The 18,302-nt window shown below is 40.6% G+C and overlaps 1 protein-coding gene across 6 annotated transcripts in view; it reads right to left on the bottom strand.

Annotated features, from left to right (window-relative positions):
- Positions 1–17,284, bottom strand: part of MTR (5-methyltetrahydrofolate-homocysteine methyltransferase) — a 54,276-nt gene extending 36,992 nt beyond the window's left edge. For 2 of the 6 annotated variants that reach the window (XM_026108941.2, XM_064509348.1), the window contains exons 1-8: positions 16,821–16,968; positions 10,580–10,794; positions 7,306–7,395; positions 6,376–6,445; positions 5,149–5,241; positions 4,950–5,056; positions 3,621–3,680; positions 1,370–1,464 (exon numbers count right to left, since the gene is read on the bottom strand). In XM_026108941.2, coding sequence (XP_025964726.2) covers positions 1,370–1,464; positions 3,621–3,680; positions 4,950–5,056; positions 5,149–5,241; positions 6,376–6,445; positions 7,306–7,395; positions 10,580–10,794; positions 16,821–16,857 — 767 coding nt within the window. In that variant the 5' untranslated portion in view covers positions 16,858–16,968. Of the gene's footprint in view, positions 1–1,369; positions 1,465–3,620; positions 3,681–4,949; positions 5,057–5,148; positions 5,242–6,375; positions 6,446–7,305; positions 7,396–10,579; positions 10,795–16,820; positions 16,974–17,210 lie in introns of those variants that run through there. The other 4 variants (XM_026108942.2, XM_064509350.1, XM_064509347.1 and 1 more) reach the window with 4 other exon arrangements.
- Between the last annotated feature and the right edge of the window lie 1,018 nt (positions 17,285–18,302).

The following is an 18,302-nucleotide window of genomic DNA, read 5'->3' as shown; positions in this document are numbered from 1 at the left end:
GATCCCTATGATACTATTACTAAATGGAGACAACCAGCTTCTCAATCCTAAAACCACTCTGTACCAATTTGGCAGGAGAAACAGAATTAAAACACAATCTGCTCCTACATTAAGATCTTTCTGCCACACTGCTATATAGTGGCCTTCACATAAAAGAGAAACAAGCCCTAAGCATTCAGACACATAAGACAGCTTTTACAAAATATGGTTTAATAAATTCCCGATTTCGGCTCCAGTGCCCTTCTCTCCTCTTCCAAGACAGAGTCATGAGCAAGCTTATCAGAGACAGACTCATGCGAAATATGGATCACTAGGCTGTGATGCTGAGTGAAGGAGTCAGCTACTACCCTGTTCCAAAAGGCTCCATATGTTACTTCTGGAGCACCGTCTGGTCTGGGAAAGTGGAGCCTCAAGGGCAGTCAGGAAAGCTGTGAATGCAGTCTTCTGCTTTTGTATCACTAGGATGACATATTGCAAGTTTTAGCTGGAATTTTGTTGTAAAAACAAACAATGGCTCATCACAATGTGCTTGGCATGCATTGCTACCAGTGAATGAAATATTTTAAGTTTGATATCTTTTTGCTAGAATATTCTATTTTCAGTGTAAATTTTCATGCAAAGAACTAACCTGAAAGAACAAGTGGTAGGAAAGGAAGAAGAGGGAAGGAAGAGGCAGAAAAGAGCATAGAACCACAAAAGACTAGAGAAACAGAACAGTATGCAAATTAACATGCAACTTTGTACAATGACCAAAATCTGCTATATTTCGCTTTTTCACAACTCTAATCTTATACTTATTTCATCTTTTTTGCCTGAACAGAAAAGAATGTAAGTAAATGGAAGCACCAGGAACTTTCAAAACAACAATGCACGTTGAGAAAAACTCTTTTGAATGTATGCAATTTGACAAGAATTTAGAAAAAAGAACACCAAAAGGAAGTCTTATGATTTGCTCTTTCAACCCATCCTGAAACATCATTGAATTGGTATTGCTTTCCTCCAACAAAGAGATGTAGGTCCTGCCTACATCAGTAATTAGCTCTTTGCAGAATTTGAGATAGCAGGTATCAAACCAAAGTTTCAAGATTTTTTTTTTTAATGCCATGACCTAATTGTGATTTCAGTGGCTGTTATAAACAGAAAAAATACAAAAAAACAAAAAGATTTAGAACAATGTTTTAGCAGGAGTTTAGCATTCTTTGGAAACACAATTCCTGCCAAGGGAACAGTAACAGAACAACACTAGCAACACACATGGCTGAATATGATCACGGCTAGTATATTTTCGATTTTGCTGTAAGCAAGGAGTTCAAATAAAAAGAATCACAATCTACAAATAACTTACTAAGGTAAAGATACATTTCCTTACCAAAGTGGCTCACTGTGGGAAACACTAATGATGAATGCCTCTCCTGTCTGGCCTGAGAGAGTGCGCCCACTCTTATCTACAATAGTTCCAGACACCTAAATATCAAAGGGACACAGAGAAAAGGGAAGAATTAAATAAACAATAAAGACAAGAGTTTAAAAGGTTAAACTGTTAAAAGTCAAAAATAGATGGAACTGTGTTCCACTCAAATTGATGAGACACAACCCAAAGAGAAAAATTAAATCTGGAAGCCTTTAAACCTTTAACCAGTAAGTTCTCTCTCTCTCAGCGACAACTACCACAAATCATTCAACAGCAAGGCAACATTAATACTGCAGTATCACTCCGATGGCCTCTACACCTAGGTGCTTGAAATCAGCAGTGGTTACCCATTTATTTAGGCAGCTATCAGCAGGCACATCTCCTCTCATATACCCTGTCTCCTCCTTTATGTTATTTCAGGTCTCAGGACCGCTATTAAAAGGGGGGTGGGAGAGGAAGAGAGGGGGAAGTGTTAAACAAGTGACTCCTTTGGTCACAGGGGCATATCAGCTATGTTGCAATCTCACAGCAGATCCACATCTATTAAGTATTACATACAGAGAGAGATGTGCAAATAATAAATAGTATCTTGACCCCAACTAACAATAACCACGTTGAGAACTCAGAATTCCAAGAGCATTTGAATGATCCAGAAAAGACTTCCTACATCTATAGGCTACTGCCTTTTTCCAGGAGCTGGAATAAGTTTTGCCTTAGAAGACTCCATGCAAAGGTAAACCCATGACGTCCTCCAAAACATGCCTTAATACTGATGCTGTTTTCCTTCAGCAAACTACTCGGTCAAGGTGACCAGTGGAATACCAAAGAACGCCGTGCTAGAGATTGTATTCTTCAACATATTCATAACTGAACTGAAAAGGGAGCAGAGAATGAGGCAGCCAAGCAAACTGACAACTCTATTCAGGATAATGAAGACAGAAAGTCAACTACAAGAAATCAGAAAACTCTCACAATACCAACTGAATAGATAACAACATAAATTGAAACTCACTATTAATAAATACCAAGTGGTGAACACAGGAAAAATTCTAACTTTACATAATGACACATTCTGAACTAGCCCTTACTGTTCAGGGAACAAATCTGAGTAACAGGAGAAAGTTTTATGAAAACAAACTCAAAGCTCCCTACCAGTAAAGCAAGTGAAAACCAAGAAAGAAATGGAACAAAGCAAAGAATGTCACTGTGCTATCGCACAAATCCCTGCTGCAGTTTGACTACTCTATGCTTTTCCAATCCGCCTTCGATTCAGGGAAGTCGCAAACAGAACAGTGACAAGGACGATGAAGGAATGGTATGAAGCAACTAAACAGACAAGGACTCTTCAATATGAGGAAAAAAAAAAAAAAGATGACTAAGGGAGGATATCATAGAGGTCTATAAATGCCATGACTACATAACAAAGAGAAACATGGAACAGCTGCTCACCAGCTCCTTCAAGCAAAAAATGGAGAGACATCAAAGAAGTTATCAGGTGGAACAGCCAAGTGTAAAACACACTTTCGCACAATGCATTAAGCTGCAAAATTTACTGATGCTAAATTTTGTGGATGCTTGGGTCCCACAATGATTTGAACATGGATTCAAAAAAGGAATGAACACATTCAACAGAAGGCATGAACGGATATAACCTGTAGATCAGAAAGCCTGAGCTGCAAACTGCAGAAAGCTGGAAGAATATATAAAAAAAATTCAAAATAGGCTTATCCTGTTTTTGTATTTGTCCCTATGCATTCATTATTGCCCACTGTCAGAGAAAGGCATTTGACAGACCTTTTTTGGACATAAAATCACCACTCGTATACATCTGTCACTAGAATATTTGGAAAAAATTACTTAATTTCATCTTTGAAGCACTGGTTCTTATTATACCTTGGGAAGCAAACCTGAGAAAGCGCCATTACCATCTCTTTTTCTTGTATAAATACTCGGACACAGGAATGAAGTCATTCCTTAAGCTTCAGATTGATACGCTGGATGGAACTACTTAAGGCTGATTTCATAAAGTGTTTCCCATGTAAGTTTCTCCTTCCACAATCACGTGACAGGACAGAAAAGCACACTTCTAAGATGACACTGACTTCCTTCATTTCAAGCTATATTTCAAAATGCCTTTATCAACTGCCACCTCCCTTCAGGAACCAGGCCTAAGTATATGTAAAGTATTAAATAAATAACACATACTTACAAATACTGGTCGCGGATCATACTCTTCCTCAAACAACTTCTGGAGAGCAAAAAGAGCCGCCTACAGAATAATAAATTGCAAACTGTTAATAACTGATTTGGGGGTTATTCAGTTCATCTTTTGTCTGTTTGGTTTATTGCACACAAACACTTTTTTTTTTTTTTAAAGTTTTTTTTTTAGTTTTTATGGCTCTTCATATAACTTGCTACCTTATACTGCCTGTGAGAACTTAGTGCACCCAAAGAAGGTTTCCCTCACCTCTAACATTTTCTAGATTTTCAAACACATCTTGGCAACAAGGAGAAAATAAGTATCATGGAGTAACCAACTAAGATCAAGGCTTTTATGAACCCCAAATCACATGAGCCTATACTCATCAATCCTTTCTGCAGCATTACCCCTACCCCCAAAATGGCTGTGTATACTATTCACTGCCCTTGAATGCGATCAGGCATGCAGCCTGCAGAGTAGTTCTAACCCCCACAGATTGTAACAGTAAGGGCTGCAGTGGCCCCCTGGAAAGGTCCTGAAAACTTCCCAACTCTCTAGGAAGTTCCATGTGAATATGAACTTCCTTCAGCACTGTCAAGCCTTTGGGGTCCTCAGCGAGCCTCTATGATGACTGGTCAAATCTGCAAAGGATGAGTAATTCCACTGCACGTCAGCCTTCGGCAAACATCTGAAGGAATGCTATGTGCATACCCAGCCAGACTTTTCCACATAAAATTGCAATACAGTTAAAAGCTCTCTAACAATTCCATCACTTGCACTGAGCAATTATTAGAAAAATGAGGAGGTATCAAAATCAGATGAATTTTGGCATAATTCATCACCCGTTTTTTCCTCTTAGTTCCCTGCCCCCTCAACCTTTTCTAATAAAGCTGCCTGCAAAGCATCAGAGCTCCCAAAAAAAGTATTTTAACAGCACTGTCTCACAAGCCTTCCTACTCCTGCAATCAGACACACTAGACATCCTCTCTCCAGTGCATAACACAAGCATCCTTTGGACAGACATGCTCACACCGAAAAACAAAAACATCAAACCCATTCAGAGGTGTCTTGCAACACTGCAGTGCTGCTCGGAATAAAACCTGGCACAGAGAGTCAGAAAGACATTAACAGTATATATTAAAAGGCAAAGGAAAAAAATTCTGGAAAAGGCTGTTTTATCATTAAAATTATTTCCTTATGCTTTACCCGTTTACAATGAACTGAGGTCTTTTTAATGTGTTTAATAAACAGCAGCTGATAGTTCTTTCAAGTACCACACTGAATTAGGCAGTTCACCAAATACTTATGTTACTGATGATTTTTCTGCAGGAGTCTCACCTTGGCATTGGCTGTATCAAATATGGTTTCTACTAACATGATATCCACTCCTCCATCCAAAAGTCCTTTGGCTTGTTCTGTATAGGCTTCAAGGAGTTCATCAAAAGCTGTAAAACAGGAATTATGCTAACATTACCTGGAAGTATCTTTTTTAAGTCTATCACCTAAGTTAAGTAACTTGATGATTATAAATACTTACTGATGTTCCTGTAATCTGGTCTTTCCACAGAGGGAGACACAGAGAGAGTCCTGTTTGTTGGACCCATGGCTCCAGCAACATATCTCCTAATTCCTAAACCAAGACAGAGCAAAAAAACCCAACTTACCTTTGGTTTTACAGTGACAGCCATATCACTAGAAAAAAACCTCCAAGATCTCCAAAACACAGATATTATTCAAAGGTAAAGAACTATATTACAATAAACCTCCTGTCTCAAAGCAAGAATTTACTTTGCTCTGGATAGCATATATGATTACCCAACACAGCTGATTTCTTTGTTTAATTTTATCCCACAAGATGTTCTATATATATACATGCTACACAAAAGAACATTCAAGAAAAAGGCAACGGCAAGCAATTGCCTTAATTCAAATTTTCTTTTAGTTATCATTTGTCTCTTACATAGGAAGCCTCACTCAACTACTGCAAACACAGAGCGCCAAACTGTTCTGGAATTTTTCACTACATACCATGACTTGGATACTCTGGGGTGTATTCATCAAAAAAAGGAAAAGAAAAAAAGGATTTTTTAAAAAAACATGTTTCAGATCTTACATTTTTATTGCATACTATGAATCACATCAATAAGGTGGTATCTGGACACACAGTAGCACTATTAGCTAGAAATACACTTTGATGATGCTAGAATACGAGAACAAATTTCTTGTCTTTGAAAGAAGGCATTAATAAAGCCATGAAGGTAAAAGACTGCATTTACACGTGATGGTCAAGTACCAGCCACTGCCAAGCTCCTGAAAACAAGAGATTTACATTAGGAGTAACTGGTAATCCACATCCACCCAGAGTCAACTATCCTAATTCTGTATTAAAAACATGAGAGCTGTATCTTACAAACCTAAGCAACTTCTAACAGTCACTGCTGAATTTATTTTCTCTAAAATGCATCTGAAGACCTTCAAGTCATTTTGCAAGTGTGTCTTTTGCAGTCTAAAGCAGATGGGCACAGGACAGTCATCCTGCAGAACATACTAAGGACCACACCTTGTAAAAACGTATCTCTTCCTTCATATCACACTGATTTCAGCAAAACTGTTACTGTGCAAAAAACAAACTGTGTGCGTCTCTGCAAGCTGTGTCCCTGTGACGTAAACCATTAAATTATCCTCCAGCTAATAACTTTCCAAAAATTGTAGCAAAACAGTTAAAAACATAAAGGAATAAGAAATTAAAATAAATATTGCTCACCTGTCTGAGCAGTTACTTCATCTGCTGCTTTTCTGGCCACCTGCGCTGAGACTCTGTTTAACTGATATGCCTAGAACAATTACAGAAAATTACCAACAAACTCTTAGCTCTGTACAGAATACTTCTTCCTCAAAGAAGTGCAACACTTCCATCAAGTAGCCTGCAGTGCACTCTGAAGGCTCCCTAAGCCGGAAAAATACACACACTTGCTATTATAAGACCTCAAAGGGAACAGCTCTATACATCTCAGCAACAGTGCGACATTATAGGCCTCATCCCACATATGTCTCACCCCTACAGTTGCTAATAGTAAAACTTAATTCTGCAATGTACTAACTACATCCTACTGAAGCCAATGACTTTTCATTCAAGTGGCATATTTCCATTTATTTTCTTTCATAAATATCTCCAATTTCAAAACAATATAAGCCATAGAATAGATAAGATAAAGGCAAGATTAGAGGAGTTCCACATAGCACCATCCCTCCCTGCCTGCAACAGCTCTCTGGGCCAGAGAGCTGAGCACACAGACAACAACCGGGAACAAAGCAGTTCCACTGTAGCACTTGGCAAACTGGAAGCACTGAAGCAAAACATTCCCATTCACAGAACTAAGACCTTCTGTGAACACTCAAACAAGATCTAGGACAAATCGCTATTGCCTGTGCCTCCATCAACAAGTGACATGCTATAACTGTTACACATAACAAGCATAATCATTTTCCTTCTCTTGTCTACAACAATGGAAATGAGCTACAAAGACACTAGGATGGTTCCTCGCTGTCAGCACGCAGCCTGGTCACATAGCCCAAGAGACAGCATACAGTCAGTCAACACAATCCTGATGGACTCTGGCACTAAGCTCATCTTGACCGTTGAAATAAAAATCTTGATTAACATTTTAATGTCTAAATAGTTGAGAATTCTTACCAAATGCTCAAGGCCATAATCAGCTTGCGCAACTCGGGTGCTGCTGAAAGTGTTAGTTTCAATGATGTCAGCACCTGACAGCAAGTATTCCTGCAAGACAGGAAAGAAAAGAAAAAAAAAAAACTTCAGCACTTCCAGAACTGAGATCTGGAATGAAGGTCCCCTAATTATTTTGTTGCATTCAGTTGAAAGAAATCACAAGTCATCTCCTAATTCAAAGCAGTTCAAATTCTAAGTCCTTACTCTAAGTCTAAAGCACAGGGTCAAAGCAATAGAAGTGTTCCATAAAACAAGTTTTCAGTGTTTTAGTGTCAGTCACACTTTCTAATAACAGGTGACATTTACAGAGTCACCTCCACTACTGACTTCAGAGCCTGGATCATACTCTACATTTTCAAACAGGGACACAGTGAGGAGCAGCCCAATTGCTATCAGCAAGCAGGGCCTGCAGTGGGCAATCCCAGAAAAGGCAGTTGTTATATTAACGAGCGAGGGATAGAAAACTTAAAACATCGTGGAGGGAGCTGCACAGCAGAAGAGCATACTAGGACAGAATACAAGCTTAGTAGAATTATGGTTTGTGCAGATCACATTTAAACTTCAACTAATAGCCCAGACTCTCAAAAATAATTAAGTGTTCTGCTTCAGTTATTTGTCTAATTGTAAACTGAAATCAATGTAAATTGAAATACTTCTGTAGATTCTAGCTTGCATTCTGATGACCTCTATCAACCACCTTCCTCTTTCCCTAACTATTCTTGCTGATCAGGTTTAACTCTCAAGTGACAGGAACACTATCCATCCATACATTTAGGAAACACTTCCTCATTTCAGGCACCACTGAAGGTATAGAAAAAAAGAACAACCGTATTTTTCATCCAGAGACAAGAGTACATAAAACTGTATATTGGAACATGATTATAATCCACATCTGTTTTGTGTCAGACTTGGATGCACCACAGCAGAAGATGGATTTTACCAATGTTTGCTGTGGTTGTTCAAAATGTAAATAAAGTAAGAGTAATGGTATATAAATACGTAAAAATATTAATTTCTAGTGAGTCTAGAAATTTTTATAAGAATAATTAAGAAACTTCAGGCTGATGTATAAGCTTTTTGAGAGTAACACTTTAAAGACCCAACTGAACTAAGCAAGTTCACGGAGAATCAACTGTTTCTCAGATATTTTTGTATAACTGCGAAAAACAATCACTATAATTCCTTTCCAATAAATTGACAGCATTACTGCCCTTGATCTATTAGTTTGATGGGAAATGATTGGAAAAAAAATCTGCTTCAACACAAGTAAACAAGTTACTATTGCATTGCTTCCCCTGCACATTCAAGGAGACGAAGACATTTCAACTATTAGTGAGGCAAAAATACTGATGCAACCACTAAAAACATACCACTGGGATCTTCCCATAAGAAGCAGATGAGCTCAAGAGATACTGAGACAAATAAAGTCTTGATCCAAATGACAATGAAACAGAATTAAATTTGCTTTAAAATGTGCTTTGCTGCAAACTGATATTCTCTCTCTCAACTCCTTCTCCTGAATGCATATGGAAATACATATATGTGCATACATGAAAATATACAGATTTCTATATATATGCAAATAACCAAGTAATGGAATTTCAGAACATCACCTAGGCTGATGAGTTTCACTACTTTTTTAAGAGAAAGATTTGTTAAATGTGTATAGCCTTGTGCTGTCTTTTGTATAGTTCAAAACTTTATTCTGGCAAACACCTTTACAACTTTACTGTGTACTACTATAACAGCAAATAATACGCTCTAAACAAGAAGATCAGTTTTGTCTCTGAAAATGTCACCTATCTTATCACTGAATCTTACTTCATCAAATAAGATACAGCTAACGTTTCTTTTTAAAGTTGTCAGATTTCTGAAATCTGACTCACTGGACCATTAAAAAAAAAAAAAAGCATATGACAGGATTACAGTTACTCTACAGAAATATTTTCATCTGTTAATTTGAGTTCCGCCCATTCCTCAGAAAAAATATCCACTGATAGCTAAAATATGAAGATACCACTGATGGCTCAGAAAGCTCCTCATCCACAAGCTGCTGCAGGCATGGGGATCACCACAAACTTGGTGTTTTCTTACACTCTTCCTAAAGCACCTAAAACTGGCCATTGTCAGAGACAGGACAGCAGGGTACCAGCGGTCTGATTCAAAATACTCGTTCTCAAGTACTGTTCCATCTTGCTAAACCTGTAAAAATTCAATTGTTATACCAGTTTACCTAATTAACAGTACAAGCTCAGCAGCCTGCTGAATTTCTAAGGGTCACAACCACAACAGCCTGGTTGACAGGCTAGGGACTAAACTCAATCTACAAATGTTTCCTCCTTAAAATTCTATACATCAATCAAATTTCTATAGGTCAATTTCTATAGCTCGCACTGATTCTTCTCAATTCCTGTCATCCTTAAATTCTAAAGACTAAAAGTTAGAACGTGAATATAAAAACACAGAATGCATACCAATTAACTTACAGTTAATTATGATTCTAAGCAAAATGAAATATCACATACTTTTTAGTAAGTGATTGGAAAAACAGATGTGAGGCTTCAACTGTATAACTAGTCTGCACCAGACTCTATTTATTCTAGTAATAGTAGAGTAATTACTACAGTAAGACCCATAAATATCTGCAGCTCAAGAAATAAAAGACAAGTTAAAAAGTCTTAACAATGATATGGAAATAGTAAAATCTGATTGCAAATTCCTAAAGGTCAACCCATTTATTCTATGGGCCACAAATCAGTATTCTAGGAGACAGCACATGGGAACAGGTATACTCAAGCTCTATGGAGAAGCCTGCTTCAGGCTGTCACATTTAACAGCTCTTTAGTATTCAGTTATAGAAACACAAACCTAGAATTCAGATTTGTCCTACATGGATGCACTTTAAATGTGAGCTGAGGAGGAGGAAAGGAAAGAATAATGAAACATATCAGAATCTACAATTAATAGAAATGCATCAGGAACGTAAGTAAAAAAAAAAAAGATTTAAAAACAACACTGGCTGGGTGATGTTAGTAACCAAGATACAAATGCTGTTCCTACGCAACCAGAACAGTCAAATCTGCTCATTTTTTTCCATGTGGTTACCTAGCATTCTCCTTCACATCCCCAGCAGACTCCAAAGAGTCAGTAGTCTGGGAAAGGGAAGGGAAGAGAAGCACAGAGGTTGAATTCTCCTTCCATCCCTTGTCAAGAGACAGAAATCAGAACACCCTACCTTGTGAATGTCACAAATGATGCCAGGTTGAGTTATGCTGAGAAGGTCATTATTGCCTCTCAAAGGCTTGGAATGATCTTTAAATTCATGCCCTCGGAAATCCTCTTCTGATAGGGCATGCTGCTGGATCATGGTACCCATGCCTCCATCCAAAATCATTATCCGCTCCTGCAGAACTGATTCAATTTCATCTCTCACGCTTTTCTGGGTATTCACTGTAAGCAAATAAACCCAAAAGTTAAGCAGCTTTGAAATTCCATATATATATACACTCCTACGACCCGAGTTCTTCCAGTTTAAGAAGCAGAATAAAATAATCCTCTACTGAAATCAAACTGCAATTGGTTTACTTCACCTACAGGAGAAATCACTTAATGTCAGGGAACAACTGCATCTATCCAAGTAGAATTAGAATTAATTGGTCTTTTGTCTAAGTACAACAGTCACCCGCATACAGTCAGCTGCAGAAACAGAATATCAAAAGTTCACAAGTGCATACACTAAAGTCTTTGTACAAAAACTAGTCTCCAACACTGAAAACTATGACAATTTCTATCACAGCAACATTTAAAAAAAAAGAAAGAAAATGCAAAACTGCCTCTTTTCATACCAGAGATCAACCATAGATGGTACACAATTGCAAACCAGAAACTAGTAAACTTCATTTTAAAAAATTTCTACTTTAATTGACTATACAGTAATGATGCAGAGAAAGAAAAACTGGGCAAGCAGAGACAATTCTTCAACTGCATCCACCTCTGAGTCCCAAATTCACAGCCGTAGGACCTCTTTCTGCTTCCAAGATTAGAACAGTAAGTAAAGACTTTGCACTTCTACTAGTTAGCAAATGCCAAGACACACTAACAGATAATGCCCAGGCTTTATAGAGCTCTTTGTACAAACACAGGAAGCTCTTCTCTTGCTCCACAACAATGCCAGAAGAAAACCAATGTAGCAAATCATATGCTAGCAGTAAGGTATTGGACAGGGTAAGACTGAAATAGAAAGCAACAGATATTTCAGAGCTGTCATTAGGAATGAAGGTATCTTAATGCTTTGAGATCTAAAGCAAAGTCCAACCCATACATAAAACAGAACCCAAAACACTAATCTGAGACCTTAAACAAACAAACAAAAAAACCCCACCCCCACGCAAAACTGTGGAGGAACCTTATCTTCCTTTTCCTCTCTAGAAGTTATGTAGGATCACTTCAGAATGAAGACACACTCACATGCACACAACAAAATATTCAAGCAGCCCTTCTTTTCCAAAATCCAAAACTACAAGAGAGGGGGACTCCACTTATCTGAACTGCTATGACATGGTATATGAATGACCTGCTATTCTTCATCTTTCCCCTTCATCCAGCTTGTGCTTACTCATTTTAAGCGAATAACTGTTTTGCCTTCTGGTTATGCACTACCACTTGCAAAAAAGAAAGATTTTTGAAGCGCAAAAACACGTCCTTACCTCATTACAACTTATGGACGTAAGTACTTAATACTCACTTGCATCTATTAACTGATTTATTCAACTTTTTTCTTCTGCAGTCTTTAAATATAACTTCTCTTTTAACATCAGTATTACTAAAAAGAAATAAACTGAAGAGAAGATAGGGCTAAGAGTAAAGTATTACAAGGTTACATTTACAGCAACACTCTGGAAGAACAGGTCTAAATCATATTTACTCTTTCCGAAAAGAGAAACCAAATTAAATTTGCTCTGTAACAAGAATGAACCATTTGAAAGGAAAGCAGAATACCAAAAAAGGAAAAAAAAATTCACCCTTTCTTCAGATTAACAGTGCTCCCAGTATTATCACAAAACAGGCGGACTCAGCAGGCTCTTATGCAAGAGCTTTAACCTACTCATGTTAAGCCAACAAAATATTCATGAAAATAAAATCAATCCTGGATCTAAAGGCTTTCAGAAGCAGTACCCCAAAAAATTGCATCTGAAAGTAGGCCTGCACTGCAGATTCATGTGGGCAGCACCTCATATATGCTTTGAAAGGGCTATAACCCAATAAGATACATGGGTTAGAGCTTGCTTTTACTTTAAGGTAGGCTCTAAGCCAACTACTTGGTGCTGAGGGTCACTGAAGCCTGGATGGCTGAGCCCATCTTGTCATTAGTCTTCCTAGTACCATTTCTTCTGTCGGCTTATATCCAGTTTACTTACTTGTTTCACACTTACCTTCTCGTACACACTAGGAAGCAAATGAAGATTTACACTCATCTGCTTTTGGAGTATTTTTGCTTGTTTGTTTAAAGCCTGCATCTCACATAGTCTTCTTTGTTCTTTCTACAGTTTGTCCAGCTGAACAGATGCCACTTCAGTGTATTGTTTTCTCTTTATAGGACCTCAACAAATTCCTACCTAATCTCTGCTCCCACCTCAGGGGACAGCCTCGTTCTGGAGAAGCTTTCAAAATCTGTATTTCTTCAGCAGCATCAGAAAGAGGTTGCAAGAAATGGGGGGGGGCGGGACCTTGAAGGTGGCTCTCCAATGCCAGAAATACAGGGACTGTATGTTTCACAAATGGATGGCATAGCTCCACATCTGTCGAAACCCATTTCGCCTATCCTTACTATGGATAACAGTTGCCTGTTCTTCAGTTATGAAGCCGATACTGCCTTAAGACAGGCTCTGGCACACAGCCAGTGCAATTTTCAGGTTGCAAGCAGAAAGTCTGCATGTCTAAAAAGACACAAGAAATCAGAGCGGGTCAAGTCATAAGCCCAAGTTTGAAAGTGCTGAACTCTGTCCCTGGGAGGAAAGCAGGGAGGTGGGGAGCCAGTTCTGTTAAAGTGAGCACCACCATCTTAATTCAACATCCAACTGGCACAATTCCCCTCTCCAACACAGACAAGGCACAAGAGTCTTGTTACAGAATAAACACAAAAGATGTGTGGAGAAATTCTTAAGTAGACAAAATCTCTGACAGGAACCTTTTTCAGGTTTACAAGCCCTGCTCCTAACTTGATTTGCTCAGCCGTAAGTAGATGAAAAATTTCCTTTACAAAGATGACCAGTAACTCTTGGGAAACTGACTCCCTCTTCCATTCAGAAGTCACCACAAGAAAAACTGCCTCTACATAGCTTAATAGAAATAGTAGCAAACTAGCAGTAGCAAAAGGACCCAGCACCATTTACCCTGATTTCACACTCTACTGAAACATAAAATAAAGTACATTACCATAGCGTCCTTAGCCTGGAACTAGTTCAGCAGATGATGCCAAGACAGAACAAAAGTGAACCCAATAAAAGCTAACAGCATCACCAGGTTACAGAACACAGACTAATAATAAAAAAAAAATCCTAAAAAGATGCTACTTCACTTCCTCAGGATAACCACAGTGGCTTCAGATCATATGAACAAGATCATATGAATTATCAGTCTGGAAAGGAGAAATGAAATCAGCTAAAGCAACTCTTACCCTTTTTAGATGTTTCCAAGTGTATTGTGAGGGTAATGCAAGCACAAGATGGCTGCTTGGTACAGCTGTTCACACCTATAATCATTCTAGCACTAAGGATTATAAACTATGCCCAACTGCAACATACTGTTTTCACAATGTGGCAACTAAACAGTTCAGAGAATAAAATAAGATGATGTTACTTCACCTCCTTATCCAAATCCAACTCACATGCAGGCTATATACCCAGAACTGAACAGGTAAATGTATGTTCTCCCTTTCTATTAAAAAAAAAAAAACTTCCAAGCTTGAAATTTGCTTAAAAACACATTTTTCTGATGCCTGCAATGATTCTCAAAAGGTGTTTTTTATTATTTATGAACTTCTGTTAATAATGTATTCTTGGTATAAAACAATCTTGCATACAAGTTCCTTCCAAAGCTTTAACAAAGGATCAGCCGGGCTGTGACAATATTATAGTATTTTCATCACATTATTATGAGAGATACAAATGAGGAACTACAGACAGCTACAGGCACTTAAAGCACCTGCTGCTTCCTAGGCTAGCCAGGTGCTGTCCTAAGCAGCAGCAGCTGCCCCTTTCAGATCGCATACCCAATCCTGCAAACCAACATTACCCTGCACTAGCTCAAAGCATGAGTCTCCCTTTCATTCAAAAGAAATATTGTGCAGTACACAGAAAATATACAGGGCATGGACAAGAGTATCTAGAAAAGATGCTCCTACTATCAGCCTGCCAAAGATACCTCATGACAACCCTATAATTACTTGAGGTATAATTAATTAAATCTTCTTCAGCTGGGTACTCTCTGGCAACGTTAAGAGTTTCACGAACTGTAGCAACACATGGTAGACAGGTCCCCTAGAACAGTGGGCACCAGCACCCTGTGGTTGAGTTACTTGTTTCTCTGCCTATCCAAAGAGATAAGCATCGTATTGTATCAGTACCTGCTATGTGCACCTTGCTGACATTTTCTGTGTTGTCACTTGTCTTCAGAAGCAATCAAATCTTGCACAATAGATAAACAGCCTCTTTTATATAGCTGGTGTATTTAGGAAGTTAGCTTCAGGGGCAAATAACAAGCACAAAAGTCGCTGAAGTCTCAGAATAATACAGAAGGCCTATTAGTTGTCTCCACCACTCTTAGCTAAAGGTAACTAATCCCGGGGCTCACAAACTTTCCAGCGCTGTAACCACAACTGCCCATCTCTCCACATTAAACTGTTCACAATAGATCAGTAGTCATTCAAGACAGACAGTAACCACAGGAAAATGCAAACTGGCCTCTAGAGCAGCATGGCCTTGCTTTCTGGCATGCCCTGCTGCTGAGAGGCTAGGGACAAGCACATCACTCTGCTCCTCAGTGCTCTGCTCCCAGATGCAGATGCTTTGCACCGCTGCCAAATGCATACAACAGCATATACTGCCTTGTGCCCGCCACTCTGTGCAGGGACACCGAGCCACGCAGGGGGACTCCACAAACGCCCCCCCAAACACAAGCAATTTCTGCTTCCAGCTGAAGCAGAGCTCAGACTTGCCAGCACTTCTCAGAAGCATTAGAAATGCCCTCTATCATTTCCCACATCAGTGACACACACTTGGTTCTGCAACAGCAGAACAGTCACTAGCAACGGACACTCGGTTAGACCCTATGTGGCGTGGGAAAAGGCAAGGGCAGGTCAAAGGCACTCCTGCCGGAAGAGTCTGGAAGAACCTCACACCACAAAAGCCGTTTGGAGAGTCAGCAAGGTGCTAAGACCAGGCAACACAGCTATGTATTTTGTATCTATATAAAATATCGTAAGAGGCTCCTTGAATCAATAGCGCTCCCCTGCTATCATGGGCACCGCTTGCAATAAAAGCAGCACCAGTGGAGAATACCCCATGGATGGGAGCTGCACGCAGCTCTGCAGAGAGGATGACTGCAGGCCACTTTAACAAGCCTAGGGATGCACGCCTGGACTGAAGCACAGCCGGAAAGGCAGGCATCCCCTCAGGAATATGAAAAAGCAACGTGCTTGGGATCTCTGCATGTAGCAGAATTGCTGAAAGCACCCACCAAAAGAACTGTCTATTTAAAACACTGGCAATGCCAATTAGAAGCTAACTTTCCTTCCCCTCCCCCATGCCCTTTTAATTATTTTTTAATCTAAAAAATTGGATTTTTTTTGCTTAGAGTCAGTGAACAGATGAAGACAAGGCCCAGGCAGTCCCTACTCCAAAGCAGCAGCACCACAAAGCGCTTTTTTCCAGCTTAACTCTGTCCAACAGCCCCGTGGTTTACAGGCGCTTTTAAGACTCTTCCCAGGCCAAATCCTCCTCGCGCAAGGGACGGATTGCGCATGGGCGAGGCTAAAGGCTTCTGAAACTAATGTCCTTATTAAGAAAAGCCACCAACGTTGAACTTTTTGGTTGGTATGATACTTTTAAATGCATGCTGTTCCACGTAACATTACAAATAGCTGTACCCGCGCACTAGAGCCGCTTTCGCTGTGGACTGCGCTACGTGAGGGTCATGCGTGAGCAAAAAGCAGCGGACGAGGCGGGCAGACTGGCCGCTTTCTGCGCCAGGACCCGCCAACCTCGGCCGAAAAGCGCACGCACTTTCCCTTCCGAGGCGCCCAGCTCCCGCCGCCGCCCCCGCAGCGGCGGCGCGGGGTGCTCCGGCTCGGCTCCCCCCGCCTCGTCCCACGCGCGACGAGGGGGCAGCCCCGCCCGTGCCGCGCTCCCGGCGCGCGCGCAGATCCCTCTACCCCACCCGTCCCCTCCCCCTCGCAACGCTCGCACCGCGTGCGTTACCCGGCGGTTCCGCGCCCGCGTGCCCTGTGGGCGCCATGCTGCCGAGACGTCACTGGCGCTGCGCGAGCTGCAGGGAGGGAAGCGGAAACCCGCGCGGGTTGCGGAGCGGGCACGAGCCGCGGGGCTGCTGCGTCAGCCTCTGACGCGCGAGCTCCGCGTCGCCGGCAGGCGGGGGGGAAGCGCGCGCTGCCCGCCGCGCAGCGAGCGACCGTTGCCGCAGCCGGCAGCCACGGCGGGGGAAGGGTGTCTCTGCCGCCGCCCGCGCTGCCTGCCGCCTCGCCGGGACAGCTGGGCAGCGGCGGCGGGCGTTAGTTAGCCTCTGAGGGAGCCGCTGGCACGGCTTACGGCGGCGGGGCTCGGGGGGCTGCCCGCGCGAGCGGCTGCACTCACTGAGGTCTGCTGTTCGCCAGAGCTGGCGGAGATGTCGCTCTCGGAGGCGTCTGCCCCTCGGACGGCTTTGGTGGTGTTAGGCAATACACGCTGGAGTTGTAAGCTGGTTGGCAGCCACAGCAAGCGGGCTGAAAACAAACCTGAGAAGTTGGTTTGTTTTCCTCTTGTGGTCCGAGGATTGCGGCTCTTAACCTTATGGCTGGAAGAGGAGAACAAACCGTGGTCTAACCTTCTAACTAAGAGGATCATTAAATGCCATTAGCCTTAGGTGCCCCTGTAGTTAGTGGAGAACAGTTGTGCAGCTGGACAGGGCTAACCAGCTGTCACTCCATTGGGGAAAGACAGGGGAAAGTAAGTCTTTGAAATGACAGAAACAGTCATACTGTAATTCAAGACTGCTTAGTGTCAAGAGACAGGCAAATGCGTCTTAAACTGGAAGTTGGAGACTTCAATATAATGGATTACTGGCATATGAGACTGGAAACAAATTTATACTAAATTAATTGAGCAAACTAAAGCACAGTTTGACTGCTGAACAAAATAAATAAAGTCCTAGTTTGACATAAGAATTTGACTTCTTTTCTGTGATGATGCATCCTATCAACTTATTATCTGAGGATCCACATTTTAAATGAAATAAACACGTCTGTTACAGCTGCAGATCAGCCTTTCAAAAATTGCATTGAGTGTAGCTAATGCTTGAGTTTGCCAAGAGTCAGAATAGCTCAAGGGAATAATCACCAGACTCAATTTAAGTATTACTAGCTCAAACATTAGTAATAACCATTTGTGGTACTGTCATATAAACTATTTTAGTGTTCAAAACATGAAAATGAAGTATGTAAGGTGGATATAGACCAGTCTTTGCTGTTTTCCTTGATGGGTTCAATAAATTAAGCAAAGAAAATGCTGTAAGTGAAGATGCAGAGGCCTCTAATTTAGTTCTTATAAGAAACAAATTTGATTTCCATCCTTCAGACATCTGGGACTCAGTTCTGTATAATAGCTGTGAAGTCTTTTATCAGCTAAGAATATGTGTTGCTACGTACATGATACTTATAATGGGTTCTGCATTTTCGCTGGAAAATTTTT

This window comes from Dromaius novaehollandiae, chromosome 3 (genome assembly GCF_036370855.1).
Source record: "Dromaius novaehollandiae isolate bDroNov1 chromosome 3, bDroNov1.hap1, whole genome shotgun sequence".
Lineage (NCBI taxonomy): Eukaryota > Metazoa > Chordata > Aves > Casuariiformes > Dromaiidae > Dromaius > Dromaius novaehollandiae.
Note: the sequence above shows the minus strand (reverse complement) of the source record. Positions and strands in the feature narration are given on the sequence as shown.